Below are 18,891 nucleotides of genomic sequence, written 5' to 3' on the forward strand. Positions count from 1 at the left end.
TAATATTTAAGTGATTATGGAAGTTGAAACTGCTACGAATAATTGTAAATCCCCTTCAAAAAATGAAGTGCGCGCCGACTGTAAACGTAAGCTCCTTTTGGCCCATGTGGTTTGTTGTAGTTTAACTAATCACCCTGCATAGTGACCGTTTTAGCCGATTTTCGGCTAACTTTGACATATTTTTTTGTTAAAAAAAAACGAGTTTTGCCTGAAATTTCATATTACCTTTATGTGGTTATAGATTGTTTAAAATGTAATTTGAACTTTAATTAAGGCAATATTATAACAACTGCATGTGATTTAAGGTGTTTTTAGTGTATTTCGAGTAAGTCTGGGGAATTTGGCAGATTTTTGATAAATCTGACAGATTTTTGAAGTGCATTTAGCAGATTTAGTCATGACCTTACGGTCACCCTGTCACCCTGAACACGAACTCGTACTCGTTCGCAGTTTGTGCATTTTTAAGGTTACAGAACCGCTATGCACTGATCGATGGCCCTAGTTCATCATGTTGGTTTAATTAGTTGAATAATGTGTAATTATATTGTGGTGGTATTCTACTCAAGCTTGAAAGGCTTCGTGAGTGAAGAAAGTATGCCTACATTACGTGATATAGACCTTCCTTTATGAAGTCGATACAGAAAGGGGCTAGCTGGTATTATCAGGGATATCCCGTACCCGGTGGGTAGATTCACGAAGCTAAGGTGTCGTTGCCGTCAAGAAAATCAGTTGCGATTGCCACAGTTTGTTGGGGTTTCAGAGCACTGAAAATCCCCAGTTTTCGCAACCCATGGTCAATGGAACCTCTATACCTTTCGGTGCTAGCTTCCAACACCTCCATTTTAACGTTGGGCGATAGGAAATCCGAAGAAATTTGATGTAAGCGATTGAGAATGTTTGGTGAAGACTACACTAACATGCCGCGATAATCGGGTGTGTACGTGTATACGTACTGTACTATGTAAACTTGTGTGTGTCGTCGTGCAAGCCAAAACGCATCGGCTAAGAGATGCCTGTTGAATATTCATATTTTCTTGATTCTTAACCAATCAGACTGCTCCGTCCAATTTTGGTAGCAAGTCTCATTGCCTGTGCACAAACTGACAACGATTTATTCAAGTCTGTAATGCAGCACACGCATGGGATCGCACACGCATGGGGTCGAAAATGTACGTAGCGTCCCCGCTACTAGGACAGCACGCGGTACGTCGTACCCCCGGCACAGAGCTTGGCAGTTGAGTCGCGCGCGGCAGACGCGATTAAAACCACTCATTACAGACTTGATTTCAAGTCTAGGCCTACATACACACAAGAACCCTATTCAACACATTTAGTAGAGGGCGCATTACTCATGCGACACCGTCTTTGTTCAAAAATCGAGGTGCAATATCTTTATAGGATGGAAGTTTAGGACGCTACTGTCCACACAGAAAGAAATGATTGTTAAATTGCTATTTTTCGAGCAATACAAAAAGTTATCCACTTTTGAATGAAACATCAAACGAACAAAATCGGCCCACGTTTTGTTATGGAACAGTTACTTATTTCGAGAAAAATCGAAAAATCAACATGTCAAGAAGCAGGGTTCTTTTTTCTTTCTTTTTTTTTCTTTTATATATTTCAAGCTTTTTACGGCCCCTTTATCAAGTTTCACGCATGCATAAAAGCTGCGTTGTATTATGCTTCTTAATTGTATCTGTAACAAGCACCGCTCTGAAAGATAAAGCTTTAGGTTTTGATAATTATATATTATGTTTCCATAAAACATTTTGTTATTTCAAAACGATATATTTCACAAAACTTATTCTTATAGTACTTAAAGTAACGGATTTGCAGGAGCGCCGTAAGACTTCCTCTGTTTAATATCTTTGTTTTTATTTAAGAATTAGCTGCGATTTTAATAAAGGCATATAGGATCAAATGCATTTATCCAAAAAGTAACCTACCGAATTATCATCAAAAATCTTACTTGGATTGAAAATCGCACCATAAACACCCCGTGAAATTATTCCGTCTGGCTTGCTGTCATTAAGAAGAAATCGGGATTTCCAACGGTCAGTCACGTGACTGTTGAGGTGTTTGTTTGTTGGGGTGTTGGGGTGTTTGTTTGTTTGTTTTGTTTGTTTGGGTTTTTTTAATAAAAAGTGCTATCGACGAACTCGTGTCTTGTGATGAAAGGTTGTGCATTTTTTTCAAAGTTTTCTTGAAAAGTGTATCCACTGAGTTGAAACTTATAGTTTGGGTTTTCAACATTCTTCTAGTATTTTGAGTGGTGTTATTTGAAGCGACCAAACGATCCTATAATGCCTTTAACAAAATACAATAACAACCTCGAGTTTAACAAGAGGGTGCCATTTTGCCTTCACATAAACTTGTTTTACAGAACTCAATGATTTGAAATAAAACGGTTCTTTACTAGAAAAAATGGTTACTTTACTAGTAGAAATAAAACGGTTACTTTACGGTTGTATTTTTATAACCTCAATTTTCTTAGTGCTTCAGATACATTGTGTATTATTGACAAAAGGCATAAAAGACTGCACAAATCCATCGAGGGTATCGAACATGTAACCGCTTTCCGGCACGTTTTGTGGCGTCAACATAATATGCTTTTACGTTTATAAATATACGTCATTATATATATTTTTTTCAAATGCTTTAAATACAAACCCTTTGGTTTGATATAGTAACATTTAATTGAAAACTGATGAGATGAGATGCTATTGTGTCAAAGATGTATTTCGGAAAGATTCCAGTTCTGGGAAGGATTAGAAATAGCAATGCATTAAGCCAAGTAAAGCAAAAAGAACGAAATTCAGTATTCGATAACAACACTTTATCACCTAAAATGAGTGGCAAAATTTAGCTGGTGCACTTACTGCAGGTACATTATGATCATTTGCTTTTTGTGTAGTTTTTTCTCTTCCTTTGATGCAACACAGTTGCTCGACATAAGAAGTGTCATGCATAACAACTAACTTGTTAAAGTTTCAGCTCATTGGATACTTTCAATTTGAGAAAACAGAAAAAACGCAAGCAGATTTTTTGAGGTCTTGTAACTAGATTCCGTTCCTATTAACGCATGCAACAAAGATCTGTGCCCTAGGCGCATGCCACCTTCAATCATTGTTTTCTTTCGAAGGATGCCATATCAGGCGGAATAATTTTACAGGGTACCTGGTACCAGTCCTATCATCTTCGTTGCTTCGTTGAATTGTATCGTACGCTACCGGGTAACTGCAAATCTTCCTACGTGCCTCTTAACTTAAATGCTAAAAAATGTCCAATTTTGTAACACAGTGAATTTGTGTACACCTTATTATTTGTCCTTTTCTATATATTTTTTTTAATTTTGTACACAAAATTTAAAGGAGATATATTTACTTTTTTAATAAAACATGCAAGTACCCAAACCTTTTGACAGTAATTTTTGTTGTTCATCAATCCATTTAAAAAAACAAGAGGAGTGTTTAAAGTAATAAATATGTGCTTGGCCGGTTTTAAAAACTGGTCTGGATGCATTCTGATAATTACTCGAGCCGAAGGCAAGGGTAATTATCAGCATGCAGACTCCAACTGGCTTTAAACATTGTGTTTAATACCAGGCTAGCACATTTTTCCCCATTCATAAATACCTTTTTGGCAAAAAAATCTAAACTTTTCCAAAAGTCAATGCAAGTCAAAAATAATTTATTTCCAACGATTTCGTTGAATAATTTTACTTTATGTTTTTCGAAACACCCCTGTAGCTATATTATGGTATGTCCCTGTCGTAAACAACCCCTTATATAGTCTGGTTCCCTGACCAAAAGATTCTGACTATTTCTGATGAATCGTAGGTTAGGCAGCCACTAGTATCTATGCAAAATATATGTTTATACGTCACGTGACTAAAACGGGAGGAATTCCTCCTTTTTCCGAAAATGTCCGAAGTTTACCGAATTCATTTTGTTGACAATCGGATAGCGCTCGAGTATTTCCAAGTATAATATAGGTTTTATTAACTGCTAATTGCTTATTAAACACTTAGTTGATAATCAATATTCATTGCTTTCATTTAGAAAATTTGAAACGATTATTATTATTATCATCAGGTATACTCGGATAGTATACGAGGGGCGAACTTTTTGCTGCGTCATGTACTATTTTGAATTTGACGACCGTTACCGGTATTTTTCAAAACTCGGCGTGGTCTCCATTCGGCTCCGCCTGCTAACAGTGCTATTTTGGTGCCAACTTTAAAGATTCCAGGTCAACATAAGTCGATGTTTTCATTTTTCTTAAAAGAAATATAACACCGTATATCATAACTGTATGATATATGAATCAAGTGATTTATTTAAAATTTGATCGGAATTAAAAAAGCCACAAGTTATAAAGCGATTTCAAGCGGAAACGAAGCCGAGCTTTGAAAAAAGGCCGTCAATATCTTCATGTTTATTTTCAGCAACGGAGGCTGACTGATCTACAATTTAGCCGTCAGGACGTCGGGGAAAATTATCAGGTCAGGGAACCAGACTGCCCCTTGTATTGACATTGGCGCGCGCGTCGCGCACTCTGCGGGTGGCGCTGAACGCAGCTGTGCCGGTAACGTGTGAATTTATGACTTTGAAATACTGACTCACTGGTACTATTGCGCACGCCTACGTGAGGATTGTCCACGTCCTACCAAAAAAAAACGGTAAAAGGCACCGGATTTCGTAGGAGTCCAAATTTCAAGTGACACTGGAAAAGTGTTTAAGACCAGCCAGCTGGTCTTTATCAACCGTTTAAGACCGGCCACGTGACGGGCTCCCGACGTAATAGGAATGGGTAAACTGTCTTAGTTATTTATGAATATTTGTTTAAAGCTACAGTCCATCATTTGCAGCTATCCAAAAAGTAACTAAAGTAATTATTGTTGAAAAACACACCTGGTTGAAAGATAGTAAGGGAACTAAACTCCCTGTGAAATTATTCTTTGTGGCAACTGTCATTTTGAAGATATCAACGATCACGAAAGAAGGCCTTTCTAACGGTGCGTCTAAAAAGACGCACCGATGGAAGTTTAGGCCAAAAAAAAAGTCTCCGGTTTTGATATGCGCGCGCGTCGCCGTAGCCATGCGCGTCGGCAAAATGAAAAAGTTGGTTTTTTTTTTATAAAAGATGATGTCTCAAACCGCCAAACTCACTGGTTTGACTGGAATCCTGCTTCTGCACAATTTAAACGTGTTTTTAGATGGGGTAATGATCGAGAATAAGCTTTATGTGGCCTCTCTGGACTCCCATAATATTTGCACTAAGTTTAGTCGGGCACCACTTGCAGTCATCAGCCGACATTTGAAGCAAAAAAAAAACGGGTAAAAAAAAAAGCCGCGTCGCCGCACCACTTTTTAGGCAAGCTCCATACCAGAAACCGGAGACTTTCTTCTTTTGGCCTTACGTTAGAAGTTATTTTATTTTTATTCGGCACAGTGCGCGCAAGCGTTGGTGCGACGCACACGCGCGCGCGGTTGCTATTTCGTCTGATCCATAGATATAGAATTGTCGGATCGGTGCGCGACATCGCGTAGCTATGGGCGGCCAAAATATAAAACAAAACCAGAAAATTAAACTAAAATACGCAGAAATAAACGAACAAAAGTCAATTTTTCCTGAATTCAAAATGGCAGCCTCGAACAAGGCGTGTGCGACGGGGATGTTTCCCGAATTGAAAATTTTCTCTCAATAAATAGAGCCTCTCATAGGATTAAAATTGATTTATCATCTTTTCATTATAAAAATATTACGCCTACTCCCAACATATTACGCCTAATCCCAATTAAAAAACATTACGCCTACTCCCAACAATTACTATCACAAAAAGCTCCTACCTTCTCAGAAATGCTGCAGTGAAAAGCTGTATGTGGAGCGGCATGGCTTAACCTGACATCAACTGAACGGGACAGCGTCCGTTTATAGCGGGCTGCGAGCTCGCTGACTTGAGCACGGCGATTCAAAGAGCTATCACGTGGTCAGGACGTAGAATTGTGATGTGAATAGCATGCGCCATAGTAACAATGATTTTTAATGGGAAACATTCTGACTTCTGTAGGCCTACATTACGTTGGTGTGCGATGAACATTAAGCATTACTAAACTGCGCCCATTGTAATTGGATAGAGGGGTTAATTATTAACACCTTCACAAAATACTAGGCTCAGCAGCAAAACATTCCAAGATGTTGGTATCATTTCTTCTAAAAAGATTCTCCATTTAATTGGTACGTGATGTTTGAGTCTCAAGGTAGTGGACGTATACGCCGTTCTGTTTTTGTTTTTTTCGGTTTTTTTCCGGCGGGGTCCGCTGTCGGTGCTGGGAACACTAGGCCTCTGGTGGTATATGCCGCTGATAGCCGCTGAAATAATATAGCCGCTGGTGTTCCGCTGGCGGTTTAGGAGTGGCAGGCCACTGGTGGTATGCCGCTGACTGCCGCTGGTATTCCGCTGGCGGTTTTGGAGCGGCAGGCCGCTGGTGGTTTGCTGCTGATTGCCGCTGTTATTCCGCTGGCAGTTTTGGAGCGGCAGGCCGCCGGTGGTTTGCCGGTGATTGCCGCTGGTGTTCCGCTGGCGGTTTTGGAGCGGCAGGCCGCTGGTGGTGTGCCGCTGATTGCCGCTGGTGTTCCGCTGGCGGTTTTGGAGCCGCAGGCCACTGGTGGTATGCCGCTGACTGCCGCTGGTATTCCGCTGGCGGTTTTGGAGCGGCAGGCCGCTGGTGGTTTGCCGCTGACTGCCGCTGGTATTCCGCTGACGGCTGAAAGAATAAGATTTGGATTAGGGAGATCTTGATAAAGACTCTGCAGACGGAAGCTCATAGGATGATGATTCAGAATCAGACATTACGTTGGCCCACACTGCGAGCATCGGAAGAGTTTCTTCTGCAAAGCTTGCCCCTGTCTTTCAGAATGTTTTGCAGCTTAGTCTGCCACAATCCGCCTTTTATAGTCATTCTGGGTTGCCTTGTGTAATTCCAAAACCACGGAGCAGTCTCGTCAGCCAAGCATACCCTTCCATGAGCATCTGCATGGCCGCTGGTGGTTTGCCGGTGATTGCCGCTGGTGTTCCGCTGGCAGTTTTGGAGTGGCAGGCCGCTGGTGGTTTGCCGCTGACTGCCGCTGGTATTCCGCTGGCGGTTCGGGAGCGGCAGGCCGCTGGTGGTATGCCGCTGATTGCCGCTGGTGTTCCGCTGGCGGTTTTGGAGCGGCAGGCCACTGGTGGTATGCCGCTGACAGCCGGTGATCGTCCGCTGGCGGTTTGGAAGCGGCAGGCCAGCAGTGTGCTCCCCGCCCCCCCCCCCCCCCCCCGGCCGAGCACGGAAACCGAGACAAGCGGCTTGCTCATCGTTCCACCGAAATCGGGGGCGACCGTACCACGGCGTTGACAGCCGGAGTCGGGCCACAAGTCGGCGGAGTGTCCTCTAATGCATACCGGGTGAGCAGATTCCTTTACCACTGCGTAATACCTGAAGCCCAGTATACAGTGGCGTCGCCAAGGGGGGGCCAGGGGGGGCACGTGCCCCCCCTGGAAAACCTAGTGCCCCCCCGAGTGCCCCCCCATCTGAGATTTGGGTTGGTAAAAAAATATATATATATTTTGTTATATTCAACTCCCATCATCTGAGTTGGTTTTTCATAAGGACAAAGAAGCACAGTAATTCGTATTTTCTTCAAATGAGCTGCAAATGTGGCACCATTTTGCATCTAGCCCATCCTCCGTATGCGAAAATTTTCCAAAGGGGAGGGGGGCACCCCCTCCCCTTAGACCCCTCCCCCAGAACGGCGATCCGTATCCACTTAAGTGCCCCCCCATCAAATGCTGGTGCCCCCCCTGTGCCCCCCAGACTGAAAAGTCTGGTGACGCCACTGCCAGTATATCAATTGGTGTTGGGCCGAGTAGACTCGGCATTTTTGTTTTTAGGTCCCGATTGTCCTAGAATTGTAGGGATATCCGTATATAGTCCCTTGGGACTTGTGAGAAGCGATTGCGCTTCTAACGGTAGGGATATCATATTAGTCCATGGGGACTTGTGAGAAGCGACTGGCGCTTCTTATTGTTGCAAGAGGCGACTGGTGCTTCTAATTGTTGCGAGAAGCGACTGGCGCTTCTAATTGTTGGGATATCCGTAGTCCTTTGGGAATGGTGAGAAGCGATTGCGCTTGTGTATGGATATCCGCAGTCCATTGGGACTTGAAAGTAGCGATTGCACTGCTAACTGTAGGGATATAGCCGTAGCCTGGTAATGATTACAACTGTTAGCATGTAAGTTGTAAATCTGATTATTCAACCATGCTTGTATGTATACCTAGACCTGGTAATGATCATAACTTATATGTAAATTGTACATGTGATTGTTAAACCATGCTTGTTGGACGGTATCAAGCGAATAAATGCTTGCCGAGTGACCACAGTGATTTTCTCCGGTGTGACTCTTTCACAAAAGATAGTTGCATCTGGTACTATAAACATGAACTTAGCACGCAATGGGTGGTACCTGTGACACATTATTAATTGTATATTATTGCCCAGCTGAAATTGATATAAAACATCCAATGATTCTTGTCGGTCACTAAAAATGCTGCCAGCCTATAAATTGACTATTTTGTCAACCAAAACAAAATGACCATGGGATAAGAGAAAGTAAGAAAATAAGAGAAAGTAAGTATGCTCAGTACATGCACAATTGATGTGTAAAACTAATGTTGCCAAAAACTTTCAAACTTGCGGATAGTGTCAGTGGATGGTATTAGGGCCGTCCTGTACATTCGGCTAGAATTTGAACCAACATCCAGCTGAAAACCGTGAAGATAATGGACAACATTTACAAGCATTCAAAAACTAAAAATCTTTCATTTCTCATTAATCAAAGGTTCAAATTAATCAAATGGTATTAGGGCCGTCCGGTACATTCGGCTAGAATTTGAACCTACATCCAGCTGAAAACCGTAAAGATAATGGACAACATTTACAAACATTCAAAAATTAAAAATCTTTCATTTCTCATTAATCAAAGGTTCAAAGACATTGGGGTCTTGCATTGTCACACATGGTGACAGTAAATCAAATTCAAAGACGAGAAAATATTGACTAAATGGTTTGTAAAATATATACTTAGTATGACACTTGTTTGAGTTGAATGAGTATCAACTGAATAAAAAAGATATTTTGTATCTTGTGACTTCAAACAAAATTGCTCTAACCAACGGTTACCTTAAACCCAAAAACCTACAGAAAAACTGAATACAACTTTTTCAATGTCACTGAACATTTGAATGTTCTATGAAAACTCACTAAACAATTGAATGTGTTGAGTGATGTTATATTTTTGGTAAACCAAAACAAAAACTGATGTCGTTTTTACTTGTTCATATATTGTTCACAAGATTTTCATTGTATATTTTATGCATTTCTCAAAAAAAAAAAATCCTGTGCACTATAAGTAATTGGGGCCTCCAAATTGGAATGCCCTTGATCGAAATTTCCCTGTACTTCTTTCAATAAATATGTACCTGCTGCAGAAAAGTCGGTAAAAAAATCGCTGCCCTAGCCATACCTTCCTTACTTCAAAGTCAAATGCATCAAGCACTACTTGCAGCAAAACATAACCCTGTCTGCGATTCTTGCATCTCCATAATTGACAACGCTCTCAAACGAGTTTTTCTATGCCAGGCTTCTATGACCATGTGGGTTATTGTGGAATGCAAATCATCCTTTTTTTACTCCAAAAATATCACGGAAAGAATAAGATTTGGACTAAGGAGACTCGGACTCAGATCTTGATAAAGACTCTGCAGACGCAAGCTCGTAGGATGATGATTCAGAATCAGACATATTACGTTGGCCCACACTGCGAGCATCGGAAGAGTTTCTTCTGCAAAGCCTGCCCCTGTCTTGCAGCTTAGTCTGCCACAATCCGCCTTTTATAGCCATTCTGATGGGTTGCCTTGTGTAATTCCAAAACCACGGAGCAGTCCCGTCAGCCAAGCATACCCTTCCATGAGCATCTGCATGCATGCATTGAAGAAATGAATCTTTCTAAAGCCCTGGAGATGCCCTCTCAATTTACTTTCCCATTCCCTGTCTGAAAGGGCCCTCTCTAATTCTGTGAGGTTAAGCCCTTTCTTCTGAAGTCCGTATATAAAGTGTTGATCCTGTTTGTGGATCTCAAATATTATTGTTGTTTTTTCCCTGTCTTTCATTTTGTGAGATTCCACAATCCACTGTAGATCCTTTTCCAAATCACGCAGCCCATGTGTATTAAAAAAGCCGGACAGTTTATTTCCCAACTGAGGGTTTGTTCGATGAACCTGTAAAATTTGTGATAAGCTTTCTGGCCAATTACTTGTAGGCCTGTACGGCTCATCATCATTGGTAATATGACATTTTTGTGCTTGAGGATTTTCACCGAGATATTCTCCCAATTACTGCCTCCATGATATACTACAATTTTATTAACTACAGTTTTCCAGTCATTCCCCTGTAGTGTGTGCAAAGAGATGCTTCTATTTTTGTTTAATTTGTGAAGGCAGCTTCACTGATATTATCGTAAATAATATCAGTGTTTACAGTTCATCAGCATTTCAGCTCTTCACAAGAAGTTTTAAGAAAAATAGTATTCACTAATTCATTTAAATGCCCTTTTTTAAGAAAAAAAAATGTTGTATTTTATTCCATTTATTTCATTTTTTTTAAAAATATGCTTGAAGTTAATGAGATATTTGAGCACTGTTTTTTGTGTGAAAATAGTGGATTTTCCAAGCTGAGGTCTCTGTGTCATTGTTGGTGTTTAATGGATTTGTCAGTCTACTGAGTGTGTTGCATTCACTGTCGGTGCACCTGCCGAACACGAAATGTACGTCAATAAATTGTGGATCAAATTCATGGAAAACAAAACGTTCTGGACCTCACATGCTGTGCTCAAATCAATAACATGGGGTTTGAATACACACATTGTTAAAAACAATAATTATAATTTGCATATTGTATTTTGTGAAATAGTTATTCACATCACTGTTTTTCCCCAAAGACAAAGACAATATTTAGCCAAGTGCAATTCGTCGGGTGCCCGGCAGAAGGGCATATGAGCGTTCTGATGCAAAAATCATTTTCAAGAAAATTGCATTGAAAGGTTCCATTGTTCCCTGGCGCGCATTATGTATCCAATGTTCTCCCTCACGTAATATAAATCGTACGAATTTGAAATTTGTCACACGTATGAATCATAGGTATTGGATCAACTTGTATTAATTTCTGGTGAAAATGTTAAAATGTTTTTCAAATGGAGGCAGTTTTCTGCATATATGCCCTTTTGCTGGGAACATTTTGGTCATTACGCGCTATTGCATAAGGGCATATGCACATATGCCCTTCTGCCGGGCACACGACGAATTGCATTGTGAATGTTGTCGTCAACGTCCATGCGAGAATGTAACAATATAAAATAGAAATGTTTTACTGCACAATCCCCCCCCCCAAAAAAATATATATATCAAAATATTCACTCTGTAAATGTAAAGGAGTGACAAAACGCTCTCAATGTTCTTCCTGTCTTACATTCCTTTAAAAAAAACTGAAACCTCAAATTCCAAAGGTAGGAGTCACACAAAATAACAAACTTTCGTGAATATTTTCATTGGGTTGCTATAAATTGTTTCCTTTTTTGTGGTGTGTTATATTTAAAGATGCATTGCTCGTGCTACTTTCGAGTTTCACGTCAAAAAATAATTATTTTCCATGCATTAAAAAAGTTACCCTCTCTTGAATAAAGACATCGAACAAAAAATCCAATGATATTTAGTCAGTGAACTATTTCTTCACAAAATTTGAATATCAGCTGCCAGTAATATGCAGACAATAAGTCGAGGAGACAAGTTGAAAATTCTTTAGAAGAAAACATCTTACTATAATTCCAGGAATCTCTGTCTATCTGTCTGTCGGGCTGGCTGTCCGTCCGTCGATTATCTCCAGAACCGGGCACCGTGTGAAGTTGAATTTGGCAGGCATACTGCTCGGGACACCAGAATGTGCAGTGCAAAGTTTAAAGTTGTTTGGACGAGCGGTTCTCGAAAAAGCTGCAAAAAAGCAGCATTTTTTAGCCTCAACGTGGCAGATTATATACCTCACACGCGCAGTCCTTTTCAATTGTTTACGTCATGTTTGAGCTAAAGTGCGCGTGCTTAATATGACGCAACAATGGAAAAAAATGGGCACACGCATTGTAGGGCAATTATTGTTCAGACTATTTCTGGAACTCACGTAGTGAGTAGCTGCACGGGCACATGCGTTTTGCAGGCGACTGAGCAACCGTCACTATAGGGCGATACCATTGTCCAGTATGGTTGAATATCAGTGCCGGGGATGGCCTGGCGACATGTACAAAGTGCGCTCAACCTGTGAGTTTAACCTGTGAAAACAACACAATTGAATCGTGTGCGTTGTTTGCATGATATGAGCATTTTGAAATTGCCCCTACCGAACAGGTGCATTTTTTTGACGGGCCCTGCACCAGTCTTACTATAATTCCAGGAATCTCTGTATGTCTGTCTGTCCGTCGATTATCTCCAGAACCGGGCACCGTATGAAGTTGAAAATCGGCGGGTGTATTGCTCGGGGCCACAGAATGTGCAGTGCCAAGTTTGAAGTGGTTTGGACGAGCGGTTCTCGAAAAAAGCTGCAAAATAGCAGTATTTTCGGAGGCAAACGTAGCAGCTTAGAACATAACACCACGCACTGCCATTATTTTCAATTGTTTGCGTCATGTTTAAGCTAAAGCGTGCGTGCTCAATATGACGCAAACAATGCAAAAAGGACGGGCACGCGCACGTGCATTGTAGGGCGATACATTGTCCAGTATGGGTGAATAGCACTGCATACCATGTTTCCGTATGTACACGGGCACATTATTTTTGCAGTCTACTGAGCGGCCATTGTAGGTGGTCGAACTTCAAACTTGGCGCAAACTTTGACGTAAGTGTGCGTTCAACCTGTGAAAACAACACCATTGAATAGCGTGCGTAGTTTGCACGAGAAGTTCTCAAAAACTCTGCTAGAGTATGCAACCTATACCAGCGGACAAGCAATTTGCGTTTCCCGAACATGCACATTTTAGACGGGCACTGCACTAGTAAAAGCAAATTACAGTTTATAACTGAAAGTCAGTCAAAATTCCTCCCCCTTAAAGGTAGAACAGTTGCCTTTTTACAATAATTGTTCGGTGTTAGTATAAGCATGTAATGTAGGTGTTGTCACCGCTAAATTTCAAGGTCAGATCCTGAATTGTTTGTTTGTTTGTTTGTTTGTTAGGGTGTTTGTTTGTTGGGGTGTTGGGGTGTTTGTTTGTTTGTTTGTTTGTTTGTTTGTTTTGTTGGGGTGTTTGTTGGGCGTTTGTTTATTTGTCTGTTTGGGTTTTTGAGGGGGGACTCATTAGACTCTCTGATACATTATTTTTCCTTGTTTATCTCTCTTTATTTATATGGCACAACTATTTCAGAATGAGCAGCATGGATTTAAAACAGTCGCCTGTACTCCTTTGGCTACGTAAGAAAAAAAAAAAACTTGTCGATTGAGGGCACCCCCCCCCCCCGAATTTGTATTGTACATATGCGGCTTCATCCCTTAGTCAAAAGCTGGCCTGCATCATTGTGGCTTTGTAAAAAAAGCTACCTGGTGATAGACCACAATAGATTTGGTGATAGACCACAATTGTAAGGATTAATATGTGCTACATGTTTAGTAGTGTAGCGGGATCCTACTGGGCTCTTGTCCGCCAAATCCGGACAAACGCAAGAAAAGGGGACATATACAGACGGAATTTCTAACTCTGAAGGAAGATCTCATTTATTTCGCCAAGCGGACTCTGCGGGCAATTTGCCGCACCGCTACCAGAACTGCAACTGATCAATTCCCAGCATAGACATGCACACAGTCTGAACAAATGTATACAATTGTAGCAACTTTACTCAACCCTGGAATCAAGCCAAGCCCTACCTGCGAAAGTGAACAAAAGAACCCAACTTAGCCAACCTATTTGTAGTGCCTAAACCAGGTCAGATGCGCGCCGCCGGAGCCCCTCCGCCGGAGCACTAGTGTACATAGTATACATTATTTCAAATGGCTAAATTCCTTCAAGGACTACTAAAAGCACCCGTTGTCCTAAGTCATTATAATAACCACTACATACTTATTTACACAATTAAAAACAAAACAAAAATATCATTACATTTCACTCGATCAGATATTGTTATAATCCTATTGGTAAGAATAGACTGTTTTGTAGCTACAACGTGAAATCAAGCTGTTTCCAATTTTTATTTAATTTGAAACTTGTCATTTCGACGGTGTTTTCACGAAGTGACAAAAACCTCAATATCATGCAAAAGGTCATTCCGAGATAATCACATTTGGAGTTAATCTTTTTTCAACTAGTTTTTAGTGTTGGATTTAGGAAATTCTTGCATTGTTAAGTAACGTATGGTTTGTTCTTTGCTAATTCAAAGTTATTAGAAGTCTATCTTAATTAAACTGTTATTCATTAATAAAGATCAAATTAAGATATCCTTCACTTTAACCCAGAGGCCTCACTATTTTGTCCCATTCAAGCCAGAGTCCATCATTTGCAGTTATCCAAAAAGTAACTGGCGTAATTATTGTTAAAAAACACATACTCGATCGAAAGATAGTAAGGGGACTAAACTCCCTGTGAAATTATTCTTTCTGGCAAGCTGTCATTTTGAAGAAATCAACAAAAGAAGGCCTTTCCAACGGTGCTTCGTAAGACGCACCGTAGGAAATTTAAATTAGTGGTTAGTTTTGTTATTCAGCGAACCGCGCGCAAGCATCTTCATGCGCGACATCGCGTAGCTGCAATCGGCTCAGTGAGAACGTATCTCGGACGCTGAATTCTGGCCCAATAGACCGCTTGCAGACGTGTTCGATAATCGACGCGCGAAGGTGCGCGACGCCATGTTGTGGGTCAAGCGTATATCTATCCATGCACATTTTGTCCCACAACATGGCGTCGCGCACCTTCGCGCGTCAATTATCGAACGCGTCTGCAAGCGGTCTATTCAAAACATGATCCAGCAACTTTTGATTTGAAATCGAGATCATACAATGCTGTTTTGCTCGAAATATACAGCTGAAGCTGAGCTGAAACTTCATCAGGTTATTTGTCCAGTACCCTTCTTTAGATTTTGAGCACGTTTGTTTCAAACGAACAAAATGCACACTCTTCGTCACTTCGTAAACATCATAAAACGTTCTAAGAAATTGTTACATTTGCGCGTCTTACGCACTGCAGGGCGCGCGCGTCTGTTCTTTATCGACATGCGAGGACGCCCACTCCCATCCTAATAGCGTGTGTATAGAGAAATGCATTATTCCTCTGGCCCTGCATGTAACGAGATAAGTTTCTGTCGGCTTCGCGAAAGCAGAAAGAGCACGGTTTTTAGTTTTTTTAGTCAAATGTTTGTTTACGATAATTACAAACGTAAACAATATTTCGCTTTGAAACTCGGCCAATTTCTTCTTGTTGTCAAGTGCTGTAAATTGGCTAGCAAAAGTCAAAATAAAAAAATTATCGATTTCGCAGGTTTTTGTCACTTCGTGAAAACATTGTTTTTGGTTTGTACAATGCATTTTTTATTTGAAATGAATCAGGTTTTTGTCTATTTCCATCAGACCATGTTCTCAACAACATTGAGTTTCTCTCATTCAAGCCAAAACCTTCATCCTATATTATTAAGTGGAAATACTGTTAGTGAGTATAAGCCAAGGTTTGCCAGAAACAGATTTTCCCAGATGTGGGGGCATCTTTCGTATTTCAGACCTACACGTATGTTTAAAATTAAAGGTTTCAACTTCTTATTGTAAAAACTCCATTATTTGACTAGAGAACAGTCGAACTTGCACCCAAGCTGACTACAGCTGTAGCGTCGCACAAGTTGGTGGAAGTTTGACTATTTTAGTCCAATTTTACTTGAGTGTTTTCAAAGTGTAATGTTCCAAGTATCCTTGTTTTGTCAACATAATGCAATACACTTAATTAACACCAGAATCTGCATGGTAAATATTACTGTATCAAAATAATAATGATTGAGAAACTGCTACAGGTAACACTGTTCTAGTTTTTGTGCTGCATGATAGTCTGCAATGATGCGACGCCCTGACCATTCGGTTCGATTTTCAATCAGTAACCATTCCAGCACCAATTTCAACCAAGCATAACCCTGTCTATTCTTGTGAGAAATACTCCATACTAAGGCTTCCAGATCACGCTGGCCATTATTCTGGAGAATCTCTGTCAATCTATCCTTCCTACTATCCAGCCCATGTTGATACAGAATCACTGTTGAGGTTTCCCAGCCCCACAGTAGTAAATAGTTGAAATACGCATCATTTTCACTGTTGTTGTGTTGCAACTCTAAGTTGTACTGCTTTTCCACAATTACTTTTAATGCAGGTCTCCAGTCGAAGTTATCTTTGCGTTTGAGAATCTGCATCAAAACAATTTCCCATTTATCCATCCCATGATTCTTGAGAATTTCTTTCAGTACTTCTCTTTTTCCCTTACTCCAATTATCTTTGAGAATCTGTTCTAAGTCATTTTCCCATCTTCCCTCTCTGTCGTCCAGGGAAAGTTTCAAGAAAGCAGTATCCAATCTATCCTCCCAATCTTTTATGAACATTTGCATTGATTCAGCAGACTGGTAAACCCTCTTATGACATGTTAGAATCCAATGTAATACAGTTTCCTGTCCAGACTCCCATTGTACTTCAAAAATCTTGTCTAGTAATTTCTCCCAATAGTCTTTTCCATAATGCTGCAGAATCTTAACAACAATGGTTTTCCAGTCCTGCCCTTCCATTGCCTTGAGAGTGACTCCTTGCGTCTTTAATTCTTTCAATCCTCTTTGGTGTGGCACATATATTTGAAAAACTTTGGCAAGTGTAATATTCACTTTTAAATCTGTGTGATCTTGCACAATTTGTGATATTCTGGCAGCACATTCTTGACAAGGGGAGTAATTAATGTATATGTCTATATTTGTCATTGAAGTGATTTTGTCACCAATCGAGTCTAAAGCAATTTGTTCTGCATGTGTTGTTTTGGTACTACTGTACAATATACCATTGCAAAGCAAAACGGTTCTTTTAGGTCTTTCGTCGTCCAGGGGACCTGTTCGGATGAATGATTCAATGTCTCTTGTGGCAGAACGGATCATCTCGTCCATCAAGTTGTCCCTGCAAAAACAAAAGGGGGACGGATTAATGGGACATAAAGGAGTGAAAGTAGCATGTTCACAGCATCATAAATGCAGAAAGTGTTGAAGGTATCTCTGAATTTTATTTCCTCAATAAAATAGTTAACTCATCATTGTTTCTCCCCGACATTAAAAACACAATTAAATAGTCAGTAATACTTAGATTAACAAAGAACGACTTCTGTATTGACGAAATGTTAATTCAGGTACATTTTGTGAGCACCAGTAAATCTGGAAAGATTTATAACTCACTGCTGGGATTCAGTTAGGCTGTCAGACATTCTTACCCGATCCGATTTGAACTGTATAAGAAATGATAAAAATGTAGAAATGTTGGGTGTAAACGTTTATTCATAAATACCTAAGACAGTTTACGCATTCCTATTGGTCGGGAGCCCGTCACGTGGCCGGTCTTAAACGAATGATAAAGACATGGCTAGCTGGTCTTAAACACTTTTCCAGTGTCAAATGAAATTTGGACTCCCATGAAATCCGGTGCCTTTTAACGTTTCATTGGTTGAACGTTCACATTCCTCACGTATGCATGCGCAATGTACTACCAGTGAATCAGTCTTTTTATTCTATATCCATGTACTACACCAGCCCAGCTGCGTTTTGCGCGACATCGCGCAGTACTCGCGACGCGCACGCAATGTCCTTATAAGGTAACGAGTTGTGGAGGGGCATTCCATATTATAGTCAGAGGGGTGTTTCGTAGAAAATAAAGTAAAATTGTTGAACGAAATGGTTGGATAACGTTTAGTTTTTGACTTCTTTTGATTTTTGGAACGAAAAGATTCGGTATTTATGAATGGGAATAAATATGTTTTCGGTCGGTATTAAACACGCTATTAAAACCGGTATGAGTCTGGTTGGGTGATAATTACCCTTGGCTTCGCCTCGGGTAATTATCACCCATCCAGACTCACACCGGTTTTAAACAGAGTGTTTCAATACCTCCGAAACACACACATAAGCAAGACATATGCTCTTGCATTTAAGTTGAAAGGTAATACTGATATAGTTTGCAACAAGTTCAGTTTGTGATTGTCCCAATATGGCATTTACTATTATTCATAGTATTTTAATACGTTTATAATGTGGTGATAGAGTAGGTAGTTTAGACACTTGTGAATATAGATATTAACTATCATAAATCAGCAACAAAAAATCAAAGTTATCAAGGATTCCATGAACCCCATCATAATTGCATTTCCATATCAATATGGACCAATAATAGTACAATAATTTAGATTTGATAACTACAAATTATTCGCCCCCGGTTATCTCAAAAGAATTCCTGAGATTCTGGTAACACAGTGGCCAACACAAAAGGGGGGGGCTCTCTCGCATATCTTGCTACATTATGAACAATAATGTAAGAAAAAAGTGGCCTATTTAAAAGGAGTAAAACCTTCAATCATAGTTATGTTTTTGCAGATAACTGAAGTCAATCTTCTAGGAAGAAAAAAAAATAAAAATCCTCTAAGTTTGAAAGCTTTACCACTTTAACAATGTAGTTCTTCAGAAAGTTTAAGAATCTCAGGTGCCAGAGAAAAGCAAACACAATCCAAGGAAAAATTTGTAGCAGAAGCAGACAAAAATAAGTTGTTCAGT

At 40.2% G+C, this 18,891-nt stretch overlaps 1 protein-coding gene across 1 annotated transcript; it reads right to left on the bottom strand.

Moving 5' to 3' along the window:
* Window positions 1-16,116: 16,116 nt before the first annotated feature.
* Window positions 16,117-17,555, bottom strand: LOC119735760. The gene is made up of 2 exons (XM_038209675.1): window positions 17,527-17,555; window positions 16,117-17,254 (listed from the first exon to the last, which is right to left on the bottom strand). The coding sequence occupies exons 1-2, from the start codon at window positions 17,553-17,555 to the stop codon at window positions 16,117-16,119; spliced, it is 1,167 nt and encodes a 388-aa protein (XP_038065603.1).
* Between the last annotated feature and the right edge of the window lie 1,336 nt (window positions 17,556-18,891).

The sequence above is a fragment of the Patiria miniata genome, unplaced genomic scaffold, assembly GCF_015706575.1.
Source record: "Patiria miniata isolate m_02_andy unplaced genomic scaffold, ASM1570657v1 HiC_scaffold_29, whole genome shotgun sequence".
Lineage (NCBI taxonomy): Eukaryota > Metazoa > Echinodermata > Asteroidea > Valvatida > Asterinidae > Patiria > Patiria miniata.

What these genes read in the sequence shown, in the direction of transcription:
- LOC119735760 (XM_038209675.1), bottom strand. Translation starts at nt 17,555, where the DNA reads ATGTCTGACAGCCTAACTGAATCCCAGCA. An exon ending in AGCCTAACTGAATCCCAGCA is followed by an intron (nt 17,255 to 17,526) that starts GTGAGTTATAAA and finishes TTGTTTTTGCAG; the next exon opens with GGACAACTTGATGGACGAGA.